Here is a 16,915-nt window from a genome sequence, read left to right as displayed (position 1 = left end):
TATCTGGTAAGCCACAGCCACATGGCAATACACAGATTAATAGAGATGGGTTAAATTAAGATATAAGAGTTTGGGCTGACGAGGGAGGGGGATTTGATTGGGGGAGGGGGAGGGAAAGGGGAGGCGGCGGTGGGGAAGAGACAGAAATCTTTAATAAATAAAAAAAAATAAAATAAAGAGTTAGCCAATAAAAAGCTAGAGCTAATGGGCCAAGCAGTGATTTGAATAATATAGTTTCTATGTGTTTATTTCGGGGCTGAGCAGCCAGGAACCAACAAACGACCTTCTATAACATCTCTCTCCCTCCAACTTTCAGAAAAGATGTAAGCTCTTACCTACTGCTCCAGTGACCACCTGCCTGCCACCATACTCCCTCCATAATGGTCACAGACTAACCCTCTGGAACTGTGATCCCCAAAAAATGTCTTTTATAATGTCTTTTATAAGTTGTCTTGGTCATGGTGTCTCTTCCCAGCACTGGAACAGAAACTGATGTGGTGATCTAGTTCTACATACGTGGGCTAAATTAGTAACTCCCAAGATTCCTTATCAAAGCAATCATTAGAAAGACAAATAAAAGAGAAATACAGACTTAAATTAATTATCAGTATTGATAAAAGGTAAGTGAGGACCTTCAGAAATACTACAGAAAACTTCTCAGACATCAAGAAGTCTCCACTGGTATCTCTTGTTTTTCTCATCCTATAATCTTACCAACCAAGTCCTCTAAGTAGGAAAGTTTTGAAGCGTTTATACCAAAGCAAATATTCACTTTCTGCAAGTTTCAAATATTCAGTTGACAACAACAAACTAAAGCTTGTTATTTTATATAACACTATAATAGAGACATTGGTAAATTTGTCCTTTAATTGATCTGAAGATTATCATTTAGCAACTACAAACTCCTATTACAAAGAAATCTAACAACAAAAAGTTGTGTTTAGAAACTGTCAAAAGAGCTCAGAGGATAACAGCACTGGTTTCTCTTCCAGAGCACTCAGATGGATTTTCCCAGCACCCACATTATGGCTCCCAACCATCTATAACTCCAGTTTCATGGTATCCAATGCCCTTTTCTAGCCTCTGCAGGCACTAAGGCACAAGGTGTCCATACACACAAGACATGCAAAACACTCATACACACAAAATTAAAATAAATAAATAAATAAATAAATAAATAAATAAATAAATAAATAAATATTTTGTTTAAAGTTCTATTTACCCACATATAAAGGGCTTACTGTTCAATAACTCCCAAGCAGGGCCTTCCTATTTTGATATTCAACTCAATAAAGAAAATTAGTTCTTTAGCAGGCAGTTGTGGTGCACATCTTTAATCCTACTTGGGAGGCAGAGGCAGGCAGGTCTCTGGGAGTTTGAGGCTAGCCTGGTCTACAGAGCTAGTTCCAAGACAGCTAGGGCTGTTACACAGAGAAACGCTGTCTCAAAAAAATCAAAAAAAAAAAAGTAAAAGAAAAGAGAAAGAAAGAGATAGGGGGAGGAAGAAAGAAAGAAAGAAAGAAAGAAAGAAAGAAAGAAAGAAAGAAAGAAAGAAAGAAAGAGAGAAAGAAAGAAGGAAAATTAGTTCTTCTATGGTGAGGCAAAGCCATGTTCTGTTCATTTATGGGTTTTGTCGTTATTTCTTAGCCCCTTATACAGGGCTCTATGACTACTTTGAGAGGTAACATGTCACTTTGGAAAAAGCCACAATAACCAAAGAAGTTATTTCATGTTTCAGAAAATATATCAAACCTCCATTATATGCTTAACTACCTAACCCCCTTTTCATGTACCATGCAACTATGTTTAAAGCATCATTCCAGATCCTATATATTCTAACATAAGTCCATTTCCTCCAGGATGTCTACCCAAACCATGCTGGGCTCAAACACCATCAGTGACAGCTTTATAAACATACCTATGAAAGCACTAAAGTACAAAATAGTATGAAAATCATCTCTCTCCTGTGCAATTTACAAGTGGGTTAGAAGAAAAGGATACAACTTCAAACAGAAACAACCCAATAATCATTTTCAAAGAAGTGCTTAAAATGTATGTTGAAATATATACTTCCATGAGACACTTTTGCACTGTTTTATATTATTTTTCATTTCTGTAAAATTTAAAACGAAAGAGACTGCCTTTAAAAGATTATAATATTTTTGTCCTTAAATATTTACTTATCTGCATCTATGTCTGTGTACCATGAATGTGTCTGGTGCCTGTGGTGACTAGAAGAAGGCATCAGAGCCACTGGAACTGGAGTCCCATATGGTTGTAAGTCACCATATGAGTGCTGGAAATTGAACCCAGGTCATCTGGAAGAGAAACCAGCACTTCACTTTTAACCACTGGATCATGCCATGCCTGATGATAATCTTCTTGATGGACATGAACTTGGAGAATAACTTTATGGTTCCTCATAGCAACAATGGGTGTTCAATGAGAAGATACCGTCTCAAGCGAAGAATGTGGTTTAAAACCAAACTAAAAAGTAGTATTGATCAAGATCTTAGAGCCTTTTACTCCCATATCTCTCAGGGCAGAGGCAGAAAGGAACATGAGTTTGTTTGTTCAGTCTATGACAGAGGAGCTCTATTCTAAGAACATTAACTTACCAGGCTATCCCAGATTTCGTTTTCTTAGCTTTTCAAGTTTTGAACAGCACTTCTAGCTATTGAACCCAAGGCCTAACACATGCTTAAGCAAGTCCTCTGCCAGTAAGCTATATCCCTAGCCACTGCCACCTTTTATAAAATATTGAAATGAGGTTTTTGCTTAGTTGCCCAGGCTAGCCTCAAACTTAAAATCCTCCCATCTCAGTCTTCTAAGCAGCAGCATGTGTTATAATTACCACACAGCTCTTCCAGACAGTTCAGCATTATCCTTTCTAGTCAATGGCTACAACATAAACATGTTCTCCAAATAATATTCAATTTTCAATTTACTAAATATCCTGAGACCAATAAAAAGAATTCCTAGAATATATTATCTATGAGTATTCCAGAAATACACAGCACTTTAAATATATTTGTAAGTAGAACTATGAGTTAATCAATGTCATTTGCTAAAAATTTTGAGTCTAAGAATTACAGGGGACAAAATATAAAACATGAACCTTTTTACTCATACCATAATATGGGTAACAGAACATATAAGTGACAAAAAATTCATACAGTTCAAACAGTATATGTGTGTTTGCATATATAATATCAAAAGAGTGAGAAACATAAGAAGAGTTTACTGAAGGAATATGTTACCTCTATGTTTTAAATTAACAGGAACTGAGAAATCTGGGCGAAGTTCTAAAGAATAGGTGTAATTCCAGGAGCACATATTAGAATGAGGGAAAATAGTACAAAAAAAAGAGCATATTGAGGGGACAATAAGCCAACAATTTCATTTCATACATTCAATTGTGGAGACTAATTGATAATAAAGCCAGAGAAGAGAGTGGTGCCACACAAATGGCAAGCTTCAAACGCTAGGCTGTGCAACAATGAGGACCATGGAAGGCTTTTAGCAAAGCTAACAAAAGTAAAAATTAGCACGATGGAGCTAGGGAGATGGGTCAGCAGGTAAAAGCACAAGCATCCATGCCAAAATCCTCAGCACCCATGTAAACACCAGGTTGGCATGGAGGCCTGTGAAAGAAAGCTAGGTTGGCCAAGTACTCTGAGAAGCCCTGTCTCAATTTATAAGGAAATGGAGGTTGATCAAGAAGAATACCAGACATCAACTTCAGGCTTCTGGCCTCTACATGTACACACTGCACTCACACACGCACAGATGCATGTGTTCACATATACATATACTCACATACAGGAACACTATGCACATGCCCCCAAAATATAAGGATGTGTTTTACAATAGAATTAAGCAAAAACTAAAGGAGGGGCTGCAAGATGGCTCATCAAGTAAAAGTACTTGTTGCCGAGTCTGATGACCTGCGTTCCATTCCTGGAGAAAACCAACTCCTAGATGTAGTCCTCTGACCACATGTCGGTGTAGGAGGTCCTTCTGTCTATGTGTTGCTTTTGCTGGTTAATAAAGTGTTGAAATAGGCGCGGCGGGGCTGCGTCCCCAACACCCCGGCCGCTTGGCTAGCTTATGCCCGAAATAACAACACACTAACTTTATTCATTTAACTGCTTGACCCATTTCTATCTAGCCTCTTCTAGGCTAACTCTCGCACCTGGACTAGCCCATTTCTAATGATTGTTTGTAAGCACCCCAAGGTGCGCTTACCAAGAAGATTCTAGCCTACATCCATCCGGGATTGGAGGAGCTTCATTGCGTGCATCTGCCTGGGAGAGCTGAGCATGGTGTCTCTGCTCCAGCAGAGCTGTCGGATCTCTCCGGGAGCAGAGCAGAGTCTGACCTCACTTCCTCTTCCGCCCAGAATTCTATTCTGTTTATTCCGCCCACCTATCTTTCAACCTATCAGGGCCAGCAGTTTCTTTATTGCTCAGCCAATGAAATCAACAGATTGATATGACACTCCCACATCAAATAAAGAACTACTTTGAGCCTATGGCAGGGAAGAACAGAAGGGGGGGCGGAGCTAGGCTATATGCTGGGATGAAGAAGGGCAGAGTGAGAGATGCCATGGATCTGCTGGAGACAGACACTGAGAATTTTACCCAGTAAGCCACTGCCATGTGGCGATATACAGATTAATAGAAATGGGTTAAATAAATATAAGAGTTAGCCAATAAGAAACTAGAGCTAATGTGTCAAGCAGTGATTTAATTAATATAGTTTCTGTGTGGTTATTTTGGGGCTAAGCTAGCCGGGCAGCCAGAATGAACAAGCAGGCCCTCCTCTTACAACATGTAAGCACAGGCATAATGTGCCACATATGCCATATGTACACATATGACATTCAACACACACAAATAACTTTTTATTTAAGATTTAGTTTATTTTATGTGTATGAGTGTTTTACCTGCATGTAAGTGTACTGTGTGCATGTTCGGTACTTAGTAGAGGCCAGGAGAAGGCACTGATTTTCCAGGAAAACAAGAGCTATAGACAGCTGTGAGCTACCATGAAGGTGCTGGGAACCAAACCTGAGTCCTTTGTAAGAGCAACCAGTGCTTTTAACGACTGAGCCATCTCTCTGGACCTAAATAAACATTCTGAAAACAAAGAAATAATCAAAGAAGGAATTCAGTATGGATTATAGCACCACTTTAATACTACTTTAGTAATTAAGCATGAATTAAAATTAGAGTGGGAAAGAAGGAACTAGATAAGCCCACAGAACTCAGAGAGTTTTTAGTATGTCAAATCAGAGTCTAACATTGCTGAGATTCAGGTGCTAATGGGTATTTAAGGAAGCAATTATGGATCCCAACTCATTCACACACACAGACACACACCCTCAGAGCCTCATCCATACTTTTGTAAAATTGGGGGAGGGCCTGAGGGAGAAATCATATATAAAAGAAACCAAATAATGTAGAGCCAGGCAGTTGTGCAACAAACAGAACTCAAACACCTGTAAAGGCCAAAGGCATCTGCAATCACATCTATTGCAAAATTGAAAAACTGCAAAACCAGTCATACTGCAGGCTTGAATAATGACATCAGATATATCCATTAAACTTGGCAAGAGGGTAAAACTGAATGAATGGTGTTATTGAGGCCCCTGTCCTCAACATTAGAGGAGATGATGGATCCTTTCTGGAATTTGGTGAAAGCTGTAGACCCCCCTCCCAGAGAAATTATAAGCTCACAAGATTCTACTTATAAAGTGTTTACAGGCTAACATCAATCTAAAAGTATTAACCCATGAACTCCAAGTTAAGAACCTTTGCTATATAGTAACTGTTTTTATCATATATGCCATGACTTTAAATTTTTGATAGTAAATCACATGTCTATTTATGATACATATATACTACATAGCAAACTGATAAATTATGTGCTTTATAAAACATATACAAAATATAAATTTAAGAGTCTTCAATTATAACAATCTACCAATTTTTAAACAATTACTTTACTCATTGAGTCATAAAAGCTATGTACCATTTCTAATAAATGCTATTATCAATTCCACTACTTTTTGACAGTACAAAAACTAAACATGTTTTTTTGTGTGTGTTTTTAGTCTTGCTTTCGTACTTTCTTTAATACTACAGCATGAGGCTCTAGCCCTAAATTCAGTACATTTTTATAATAAATAACTATTTTGCTTGGTTTTAATGGTTAGCACAGCTGAAAAACATACTTTGCAAAGATGAATAAAACCCCAAAGAAGAACTCCATTACTGGCTTCACTGAATAAAACATGATATTCAATTGCAATTCCACTCACCATTTATGCAAAGGCTTTTTGCTGAAAATCAGCTACTGCATTTCCATATTTCCTGATGGCAATCAGTTGTTCTTACAAGCTAATCAGATGAAATTACCTTTTTATATTTTCAGCAGATGGGCTCAAAACCACTAAAACGTCTCTTTTACAAGGTTTTTATACAGGTTAGAAAACTTTGTTCATGAATTCAAGGGTTCGTGTAAAAAGTTCTTCAAATTAACACTCATCATTACCAGCAATTAACCCCAATAGGCTAGAAATACTTCCAAACACCATCTTCAATATCCTCTCTCCACAGTACTGAACTCTATTTCCTTCCAAAGGGTAATTAGTTTTTGAGTCCCTGTTAAGAAAGTGCCACCGCCAAAAAGGAGCAGATTCAGTGTGCTTATTTGATGGACTGCATACCACATACAACCATGTATCACGGGAAATGTGATACAAAATCAGCAAACTGTATTTGTCTTTTTGTGGACAAAGTCATTATTAAGTTAGACAATTCTTAAATCTTTTGCTTTAAGGTAACCAGTCAATTTCTATGAACTACAGAGCTGCATAGTGATTCTCTACTGCAATTCAAAGTGGTGTCAGGAGTCTATCTACCACATCAAATAATAAATCTAAGATTCTCTTTACACAAGCTCCCTAAACTGCACATAATCACAAAAGACTAAAAGTGAAAGAACTTGTTCACATCCCAAACAATCTGCTGCAGATCTGATTTTAGAGACACTGTGCCTTACAACTTACACCTGGACAACTGTCTTTAAAGGTACTCCAACTACATTGAAATCATACCTTAAAAAAATACCAATTTGGCAAAAGACACAAAGCACAGCACATTCTGTGAGCACAGCTGTCTTCAACACCATTCTCTCAACGTACACCTGGCTAAGGGCATCAACTGATCAACTGAGTATACAGAGCTGTAACAAGGTCCAAGCCTCTTATTTCAAACTACATGTATTTATGTATGTGTGTGTGTTTGTCCATGTCACAGTATCAAGTGGAGGTCAGAAGATAATTTGGGGGAGTTGGTTCTCTTCTTCTACCGTGTGGGTCCCAGGGACTGAACTCAGGTTTGACAGCAAGCATATCTACTTACTGAATCATCTCAACCATCCAAGATGGCCTCTGAATGCACCAAGGTTCTAAAACTTAATGATATATCCTAACCCTTAAATCCTTTTTGGAACATAGTAGGGTATAAATCATGAAATATTGAGAGTTGGGAGTTTCCCACTTGTATGACCAATATCACTTATACAGTCAGGTGTCTTTATATAAGGAAAGATCATTTTTGAATTAAAAAAAAAACACTACTGCACAAGTTTAAAAGTGTCAAATGAAGCCAGTGTGTTACGTAGCACAAACCTTTAGTCCTAGCTCTCAGGAGGCAGAGACATCAGAATCTCTTGAGTTCAAGCCAGCTTGGTCTACAAAGTTAAGTTCCAGGCCAGTCAGGACTCTGTCTCAAAACACTAAAATAAAAAGATAGATAGATAGATAGATAGATAGATAGATAGATAGATAGATAGATAGATAGAAAAAATGAAAGGAAAAGAAAAAAGAAAAGAGAAGACCAGTAAACTAAGGGCTGGAGATCAGATCATTGGTTAAGAACACTGAGTTGTCTTCCAGAGGAACCCTAGTTCAATTCCCAGCACCCACATAGCAGGTAAAAACTATCGGTAACTCCATTTCCAACCCCCTTCTAGCCTTTGAGTGCCCCAGGAACGCATGTTTTGGGTGGCTGCACACAGACATACATGCAGGCAAAATGCCCACAACACAAAAAAAATAATAATTTTTAAAATGTGAAATGATAATGCATAACCTGGAAGAATAGCTACTGCTTTAAAAAAGATAAACAATTTAAGGTAGTATGAAGATTTTATTCTAACTCCTAGTCAAAAACCACATGATCCATTTTTTATTATACAAAAATTAGTGAATAAGTTCCCAGCGTGATAAGCCTTACATATGGAATCATTTCAAAAATTATGAAAATATAAAATTTGGGGAATAAAAACGTGCCAAGAAAAGATCCACATAAATTCAGAAAGTTGACATTTCTCATTCTCACCCAGATCTTACTTACTACATACTGTTCCCACTATCTCCTCCCATTGAAAGCCATTCAGCATCACAAGACTTGATGTCTACTTCCTGCTCCCACACAGGTTGACACAGTTCCCTTCATCACATCCTATCAAACCCAAGCTCTCCTGCCCTTGCTTCTCTTCCACCCAATCTTTGTGAATACAATGCTCTCTTCCTCCCATCCTCACAGAAATCAGGTCCGGGTTTCAGTGCTCATTCACCACCAAGTCCACCATTAAATCTGCCTTGAACTGCTCTCTCTTCCTGGACCCCCCAGTCCACTACTGTCCCAGCAAGCTTCTCCCAGCACTCATCACATTTAATTACTATTACAGGTATTTGTGTTGTCTTATCACCTCTCTTAGGTCATAATCACCTTAAGAATAGAATCTGTATCTTATCGTTTCACTTCCTTATCTTTTAACAGCACAGCACCTTGAACAATGTACTCGTGTAACTATAGCTTCAGTGGATAGCCAAGTAGCTACTCAGAATCAATTACAGACTTCCTGAACCATCTAAGGTAGAAAAGGAGTATAACTGGAAATTTGTAGAACAAATAACTTTTCCCTGATTTCCTCCAATCAAACTTGCCAAAGTAAAGTCAATATTATACATTACAAAAACCAAGGACATTTTATCCTTCAACTATCTGATCAAATAGTGTGATATATTTAAATATATATACACAAACAATGAAATCTATGATTGATAATAGAAACATATAAATATTTCAACCGTATAGGCAAACCAAAATTTTAAGATACAGTATATTAACATGGTCAGAGTGACCATTCAAAACACACTGCAAACACAAATAATGATCAGTTTATTTCAAATGAAAGAAAATACCTTAAGCTTTACTTAAACACTATCAAAACTTAAGAGGAGGCAGAATTTTATTGCTAAGATTCCAAAATCAGCCACTCAAAGATAAGCTTCCCTGGACAGAAGCACAAAAGAATCAACATTACTAAAGTACAAAGGTGAGACCAAAAGCACAAGAATCTTAAAGCGACACTTTCATTAAGTGCCTGCTGTCTGCAGGATTACCAGAAAGAAAGCAAGCTGCAGGAGTCTCTACAGCATCTATATGGAACCCAAGGGAAATCCAGAAAGAGGGATACAGAGTGTGGCAAGTACTCTTGGGTAGATGCCAGCTTAAAGGTATGAATATGACTTCTAGTTGGCTGTCCTAGGATCAAATGCCATTCTTAGCACCCACAAGCTGTGTGATCTTACACCAGCCACTCAACTTCCCCGAACCTTATTTCCTCGTTTATAAAATGTAGTTTGTAGAGCTAGCATAATACCTGGCTTAGAGACAATACTCAATAAATATTTGCTGATTCTGAATGAGCAATACAAGAAAAGCAAGTATTCCTCTCCAAATATTTTTTTTTAAATCTTTGAGGGGAAATGGTGTTAATTACTTCCTGGTTAAAATTAATTTGACTCTCAATATTTGTGAGAGACTGAATCCAGAAACCTGTGGAGATACCAAAATCCATGTTCAAGTGCCATCTATAAACGGCACAATGCTTCCATGTATCCTCTACTCTTAACCCTATTCTCTTTAAAGCACTACTAGATTACTTATAGAACCCTATACTATATCAAGGCTTTTAAATTTGATCATACTGTATTATTTAGGGAATAATGGCAAGAAAATCTGCACATAGTCAATACAGAAACAATTTTTTTTCATTTTCCCTCTTCACCCCCACCAGTAATGGGGAGTGGACATAGGTCCCATGTAAGCTAGACAAGCACTCTGCCACTAAGCCCTTTTGAATATTCTCTATAAATGGCTGGCTGGTACAAGAATAACAGTGGGCAAACTATATTCCTTCCTCCCTTACCTCATAGATTACTTCAAAGTTTACTAGAATTCCTAAAATTCTAAATCTCAGTAGCCAAAAGCTGGGGCCTGGACTTAGTCATCTCCTCTATAATATTAAGGAGGTTATTCTAAATAACCCATAAGTATCTTCTACTCTGAGTCCTGTGGTTCATTCAATCTCAAGGATTTACCAGAGCAATTAAGAGGGAATGAAGGAGGTGGAGAGTCAGGGAAAGAAAGGATGGAGTGTATAAAACAGTCACTGAGGCCAAGGGAGTGGAAATCAACTGCAGAATATACCGGCTTTGGCACTGTTTCTGAAGATCATGAGAACATAAAAGAAAAGGAAAACATGAAACACAGAAGCTCAGAAGCAAGATGCCTCTGGATGACTATGTTTAAAATCAGGTCTTTCTATAACCTTGAACCAGACTCTGGAAGAGTCTAACACTGTCTTCACTCATGCAGCATGTACACAGTTATAAAGCATTTCTGCATGCTGTCTACAGCAAATTTTCTGGAATGGGAAGTAAGAGACTCCATTTAAATGTCTTAGAGCTTGATAAATTTGTAGAATCTTCACTAAAAACATCAAATGACATTTAGAAAGGTTTTTTTTCTTTCAGTAGCTATGTGTAGAATAAATTAGAGAAGCAAATGCATGCAGGCAAACAGCTCTAAATCTGCAGATTAGAACTGTAGCACAAAAGAAAAAGTGAAATCTGACCAACAGTTCACTCGGACCCTCACAGTGACTCCTATTACTCCACATCCAAACGACCAGGGACCAAATTATTCAACAAGAAAAAAAAGGAGAATAGTCAAAAAAAAAAAAAAAGGAGGAAAAAAAGAATCAGACATGGTGATGGTTAGGAGTGGAATGTCCATTTGCCAGCTAGCGTTAATGCTTTACTACCTGCCAGATCATTGCTGAACAATGCTACGGAGCTTAATTTTTAAAAGCACAATGATATAAGTACATTTTTCCATTTTAAATATGAAAACCTAGGGTTTAATTTAATTAGATACCTAAGGGTACATGAACTAGGAATCTGGAAGAGCCATGAGCCAACCCCGCCTCTGACTAGAGTCAAAGTTCGACTTCTAAAACAACCTTTAAAATTGTCTCAAAGTTACAAACCAATGGGTGAAAAGCTACACACACACACACACACACACACACACACACAAGGATTAAAAATAAAGCAGCAGGGCTTTTGGTGAGAAATTTTGGTGGGTAAAGGTACTTGCTGAAAAGGCTGATGACCTGGGTTCAATCTCTGAGACTCACATGGTAGGACAGAACTGACTCCCAAAAGTTGTCCTCTGACTTAAAACACGTTTGCCACAGCATAAATGTGACCACACACACACACACACACACACACACACGAAAATAAATAAATATTTTTGAAGGCATCACTGTGGGAACATTGGATAATCTGCCGTTAATAGGATTCTGACTCTGCTGGTGGGATTACACCTCTATTCTTGCACCTGTTTTTATCAGTTTGATCTCTGTTCCTAGCAGCAGGACTCAAGGCCACTCAATAATATCAAAACCCCCTCTTCCTCACAGAAATATGGTATGTGGGGGCAACAGGGCAGATTATAACTAAGGTAGGCATAACTAGACTGATTAATTTCAAGTCTTCTTCCCAAACACTTTACAGAATGACCGCGTCTATTTTGGTATAAGCCACTTATCATTAAATATGACGAGTACACTAAGAAAGACTGTCACTTCAAAGACTCTCGGAAGTACTGTTCTGTGAGCTGAGCACACTGATACACCTCTATAATACCAATACTACAAGGCTGAGGCAGGAGGATTCAAAGTTTGAAACTAGTCTCAGCAACTCAGTACAAATGCCTCAGTCAAGATGAGAAAGAATTGGGGGCTCAGCCGAGTGGAAGATGGTTTGCCTAGCATTGAGAAAATCCTGGGTTCACCACTTCTTATCACAAAATAAATAAAAAATAAAAACACTCTGCCATGGGTGGGTTCAGGGAGGAAACAGAGATGCCACCTCCTTTACTCGCACTAGCAGAACAGATTTACACACTGACATCAGTGTTTAATAATGGCTTCCTGTATTACGCTATATGTCCAGTGATAGTTAAGATAATTATTTCTATGCTCTATAGTAACTCAAATACCACACACCCACACACCATTTCCAAAACTATACTAGGTTATGGGGGGAAAAAGTTGTATATCCTTAAACTAAGTAACTAATAATAGTACCCAGCTGGCACGAGGCCGGTTTATGACCCAACATCATATAATAAGGAATAGGCACACAGTCTAACTAAAAATGCCTCAACATCACTTCCAAGAGTAAGAAAAAAAATCAGAGATCACAAGACCTATCCTCAATGGTCAGTGAGAAAAGGGTGACTGATTGGTTAACGTGACAGAAGCAATAAAGAACTTCATTCCTATGGTCTAGTCTATACGAATGAGGAGCATTATAAAAGTAGAGGCAATTCTGTACAGTTCTGTAACCCAGACCTGGTTCAGGGCTCTGTTGTCCGACTCCTGAAACGAGTATTTTATCCGATCGCATGCCCATCTCAGCAGCTAGCATTTGCAGGGAATGTAGAAAAGCACCCACCACAAGGACTGTGGACCTCTGCCAGAAAAGTGATAGCTGGCCCCTGAGAATGACTGTGTTATCAATGCCAAGACAATAATAAGCATCCTAGGGATCTCCCCTACCCATCACTTAGAGATTCTACTGAGTCTTATGTGCGCAGGCTGACCTTCCACACTCGTCCTGAAACCTAAGATGGCCACAGCTTAAGCTCTGGAAAACACGCAACACAACATCCAACAACTGGACTCCTTAAAAATTCTGGAGCAAACGGAAACAAGAACAGAGGCAGGGTTGCCCCAAGAAAAGGCGTGCGAAACTGATGACAACTGAGCAAGGAGAGCTAAATGTCCTTGGGAAACTATTAGAACTGCAACCCGGAATACAATCTGACTGGAGAAAGGGTTTTTCCAGGGATGCCCGACATCGTCTCTCTCCCACTCCGCCTTTCAGCAGCACCTCTCCAGCACCCTCAGCACTCACTCAACGTTTAGTCCTGGTGACGATGGCTCTCAGGATTAGCAGGATCAGGAGGACATGCAGAGAACATTCCATCCTGGGAACAGCATAGTTAAGTTATTTAGACTTGTTTACCATCCTTCCCTATAGAGTTAGAAGCATGAAATTTTGCCAGCATTTTCACAGTATACACCAGTCAGCACCATAGCAACCTAATCCTCTGCCCACCAAAAGATCAACACATCTGCAGAAAACGAGAAATTTAGCAAAAATACAGAGTGGCCCTGGACTCCTGAAGCAGTCAACCAAATGTCTTCATCTTTACATAGCACCTACTTCATGGTGCCCTCACAGCTTCCTGGCACAAGCAAGTTCTTGGGATTATACAAACTGCTGCTTCTGTTTCCAGCCCAGATTTCTAGAAATGAAATCCTGGAATTGAGGGAGAAATGAAAACAAATGTTGGCAGAAAGAAGGAGAAAAATGCATTGTCTATATAACCCCAGTTTAAGTGAACAACCATCATTAATTCCATAGAGTTTTTCTTTTTTTCTTTCAGTAAAACCGCTTACCCAAAATTGTAGCTCTAAAAACATTCCCTTGGCTAAAACCACACATAAAAAAGCAATTTTATAGACATAGTCCTATAAATTTTCTCAGAAATAAGGAAGAGATTTACTGTAAATTATGTAAAAATTCAAGCTTAGCATCTATAAACCAAAGTTCAGTGTGGATTAAATATGTATAATAGATTAACATAAAATGTCTGCAAAAATCAAACCAAATACCAATGCTTACAAGTTACGGGCCGCTCTCTCTCCTCTCCAAACTCCTGAAGTCTGAATAAGAAATGGAGAGAAAACCTTGCCAACTTCAGGTCACAGAAGCAACTCGGACCTTTCTGCAAAGCACGGGAGGAGAAGTAGAAGCACTTCCACTTTACCTACTTTACTACAAATTAACTCGGGAATGCCCATTTATGAAACTGAATCAAATCCCACGGCTACCTTTAACCCAAAACTATTTCTAGCTCGAGAGCCAAAGACCCAGGCAAATACGCAAATCCTTTCTTTTCACCTTATTCCCAACGTGAAGAAATCCGACCCCTTCCTACTACATCATAGCTTCTGTGAAGCTGGAGGAGAGGCCCCTTTGGCCAACTTTTTTTGTTTTTTCTCCAAGACTAACCTCCAACCAATTCCAGAAGAGGAAGCAAATCTCAAACCAATTTAACCCTTGAATTCCACTCCTAGAATATCTACAAAATAACCTAGGCTTCACTGCAGCCCTGTCTTGCAGACACTTAAAACGATTTCTTCATGGTTGAAGTGGAAGCATCACGCCTCACAAATCATCACCAGAGATTCCTTTTGTCAGTCACACAGGGTGCCGGGGCTGCAATTCACCCACGAACTCCTGACCGGCCAACATAATCCTTCACATGAAAAACTTAATGTTTCAAAAGACAAAAGGGGGGGGTCACCTTTTCCACAAGGACACCTGCCTTGCCTCTAGAGTGTCTCTATAAGGAACGACGACAGCCGAGCCAGAGAGGTTAACAGATAACTCCCCAGCTTAAAGTTTTCCTCCCTATCAAACTCTGGCCACAGCACCTCGGCTAGTCACACATGGGTGTATTGTCAATCCCTCTGCCTCCCTCTATCATTGTCAGACTAGAGGGTGTCTGGCCCATAGGAGTGACTGATTTTAAAAAAAAAAAAAAATGCATATACAAATAAAATAAAATCGAGTCACCGCAGAGGAGTGGTAAGGACTGGGGACCCCGGTGTCCAGTTTCTCGGAGTCTCTTCCAAGCGACTATGGAGAGCTCAAGTTCCATCACTGACCACTAACCAGATCTACCCCCAATCGTTTGGCTAACGTGTGTTCGTTCCCCTTCTAGGTCCTTTCGGCAGAACCCTGCAAGGGGACCAAATCCCAGCCTCGAGAAGAAAATTTCCTTTATCCGCCCATTCCTACCTCAGAAGCCCTAGTTCCAGGGGGAGAAAGGCAAGTGCAGCCGCGCCAGGCAAAGGGGCCGTCGAAAGCTGCACGCGCAGAAAGGCATGCCTAGGTCGCCCCCATTTCTCTGTCCCGGGGCGAACAAGACTCAGAGAGGCTGACGGGCTGGCCAAGGTCACCGTGCTTGCTGGTCGGGGCCGAGGGGCGCCCGCGCCTACTTCCGGCTCCCCCTTTCGGCGGCGGCTCGGGGCGCCCGCTCCCCACCCGGCCCGCGGCCGCGCGCCCTCCGCGGATGCTCGCACTCCGCTAACTAGGGCAACTGGAGTGCGCCGCAGGGACGGCGCTCTGCAGCGCGTCGCCCGCCCGCCAGCCCGCCCGGGAGCAGCCCCCAGCTGGTGCCGTGACAGCTGCGACCTCCGCCCCCTGCAGCCGCGCCAGGCCAGCAGGGGAACTCGGGGAAAAGTGGCAGCGGGAGATGGGTCCCAGAGAAAGGAGAGCCCGGGCGGAGGGCGCCAGCTGCTCCCCGCCCCCTAGGGCCGCCGCGGCCGCGCGGCTCGTGACAGCTGCACCCACCGCGAGGCTCCCGCCGCCGCCACCGCCGCCGCCACTGCCACTCACCTGCCTCCGCCGCCGCCTTAGGGCCGTGCTCCCTGGCGCCGCGCTCGCTCGCGACTGTGGCGGCGCCGCCGTGGACTCCGCCGCTCCTCCGGCCGGGCACCCGTCCCCGGGGCCCAGGCGGCCCGCCCGCCGCCGCAGCGGCTCTCCGGCCCCCTCCTCCGGAGCAGGAGTCCCCCCCTACTTCAGGGGGATGCAGAACCACCCCGGCGCAGGCTGTGCCTGAGGGAACGGCGGCGAACTGCAACCGAGGCGCTTGAGGCCGCGCTCTAACCGACGGACGACAGGACGAGGTGAATCGCGTCAGTCTCCCGCTCGCCCGGCCTGAAGAACAGGCATTTCAGCCGCTCTCCGCGGCCGCCATGTTCTCCTCCTCCACGGCCGCCGCCGCCGCCGCCGCCCCCCGCTCGCGGCCCCGCCCCCCGGGCCCCGCCCGCAGCGCCCCGCCCTCGCGCCCCGCCCCACCCACTCGCGGCCCCGCCCTCGCCCCTGCCCCCTCTGCGGGCCCGGCCCGAGCCCCGCTGCCCTGCGGCTCCGACGGCGCGCCCCGGGCAGCGCGACCCCACTGGCCCCGCTCAGCGTGGAGCCGCCCCGCGCCCTCTACCGGCTGCAGGCGCACCGGGGCCGGTGTCCTAAGGAAGTGTGAGAAAGGAGGCCCGAACTCTTCCCCGCAGGGACACCTCCCCTCGGGGCGGTCCTCTGTCCGCTGCCTGGAAGCCTCGAACCCCAGGGTGCCGCCAGGCGGGCCGCAGGACCTGCACCCTCTCGCTGTTCTTTATCGTTTCGGGAAGGTTGGGGAGCGATCAGGAGGAGTCTGACCTGGGCCTGTCTCCACTCGTGGGTTGTAATACTTTTGAGTGAGAGATATCCCTCGCGCCTCGTTTTTTGTTTTGTTTGTTTGTTTGTTTTTCTGTAAAATTGAGAGGTGGTTTGCTTAGATGATTTCTTAGATTATTAGACAAGGGTAAAGAAAAATTTTTTTTCATATGTAAAGATCTGACTGACACTGTC

General features: G+C 42.0%; 2 protein-coding genes across 5 annotated transcripts in view; one reads left to right on the top strand and one right to left on the bottom strand.

Moving 5' to 3' along the window:
* Window positions 1-16,130, top strand: part of LOC126490727 (translation initiation factor IF-2-like) — a 17,924-nt gene extending 1,794 nt beyond the window's left edge. Inside the window, exons 2-5 of the mRNA XM_050125863.1 lie at window positions 9,476-9,595; window positions 11,800-11,857; window positions 15,231-15,684; window positions 15,719-16,130. Of these exons, the coding sequence (XP_049981820.1) occupies window positions 9,476-9,595; window positions 11,800-11,857; window positions 15,231-15,684; window positions 15,719-16,130 (1,044 nt within the window). The remainder of the gene's footprint in view (window positions 1-9,475; window positions 9,596-11,799; window positions 11,858-15,230; window positions 15,685-15,718) is intronic.
* The window catches only part of Ncoa1 (nuclear receptor coactivator 1), a 219,084-nt gene extending 202,791 nt beyond the window's left edge, over window positions 1-16,293 (bottom strand). For 3 of the 4 annotated variants that reach the window (XM_050125835.1, XM_050125834.1, XM_050125838.1), the window contains exon 1: window positions 15,908-16,293. The gene's annotated coding sequence lies outside the window, so the exon portion shown is untranslated. Of the gene's footprint in view, window positions 1-13,663; window positions 13,760-15,907 lie in introns of all 4 variants that reach the window. The other variant, XM_050125836.1, reaches the window with a different exon arrangement.
* Between the last annotated feature and the right edge of the window lie 622 nt (window positions 16,294-16,915).

The sequence above is a fragment of the Alexandromys fortis genome, unplaced genomic scaffold, assembly GCF_014885135.2.
Source record: "Alexandromys fortis isolate MF-2015 unplaced genomic scaffold, M_Fortis_MF-2015_v1.1 scaffold_252, whole genome shotgun sequence".
Taxonomy (NCBI): domain Eukaryota; kingdom Metazoa; phylum Chordata; class Mammalia; order Rodentia; family Cricetidae; genus Alexandromys; species Alexandromys fortis.
This window is presented reverse-complemented; position numbering and strand designations above follow the sequence as displayed.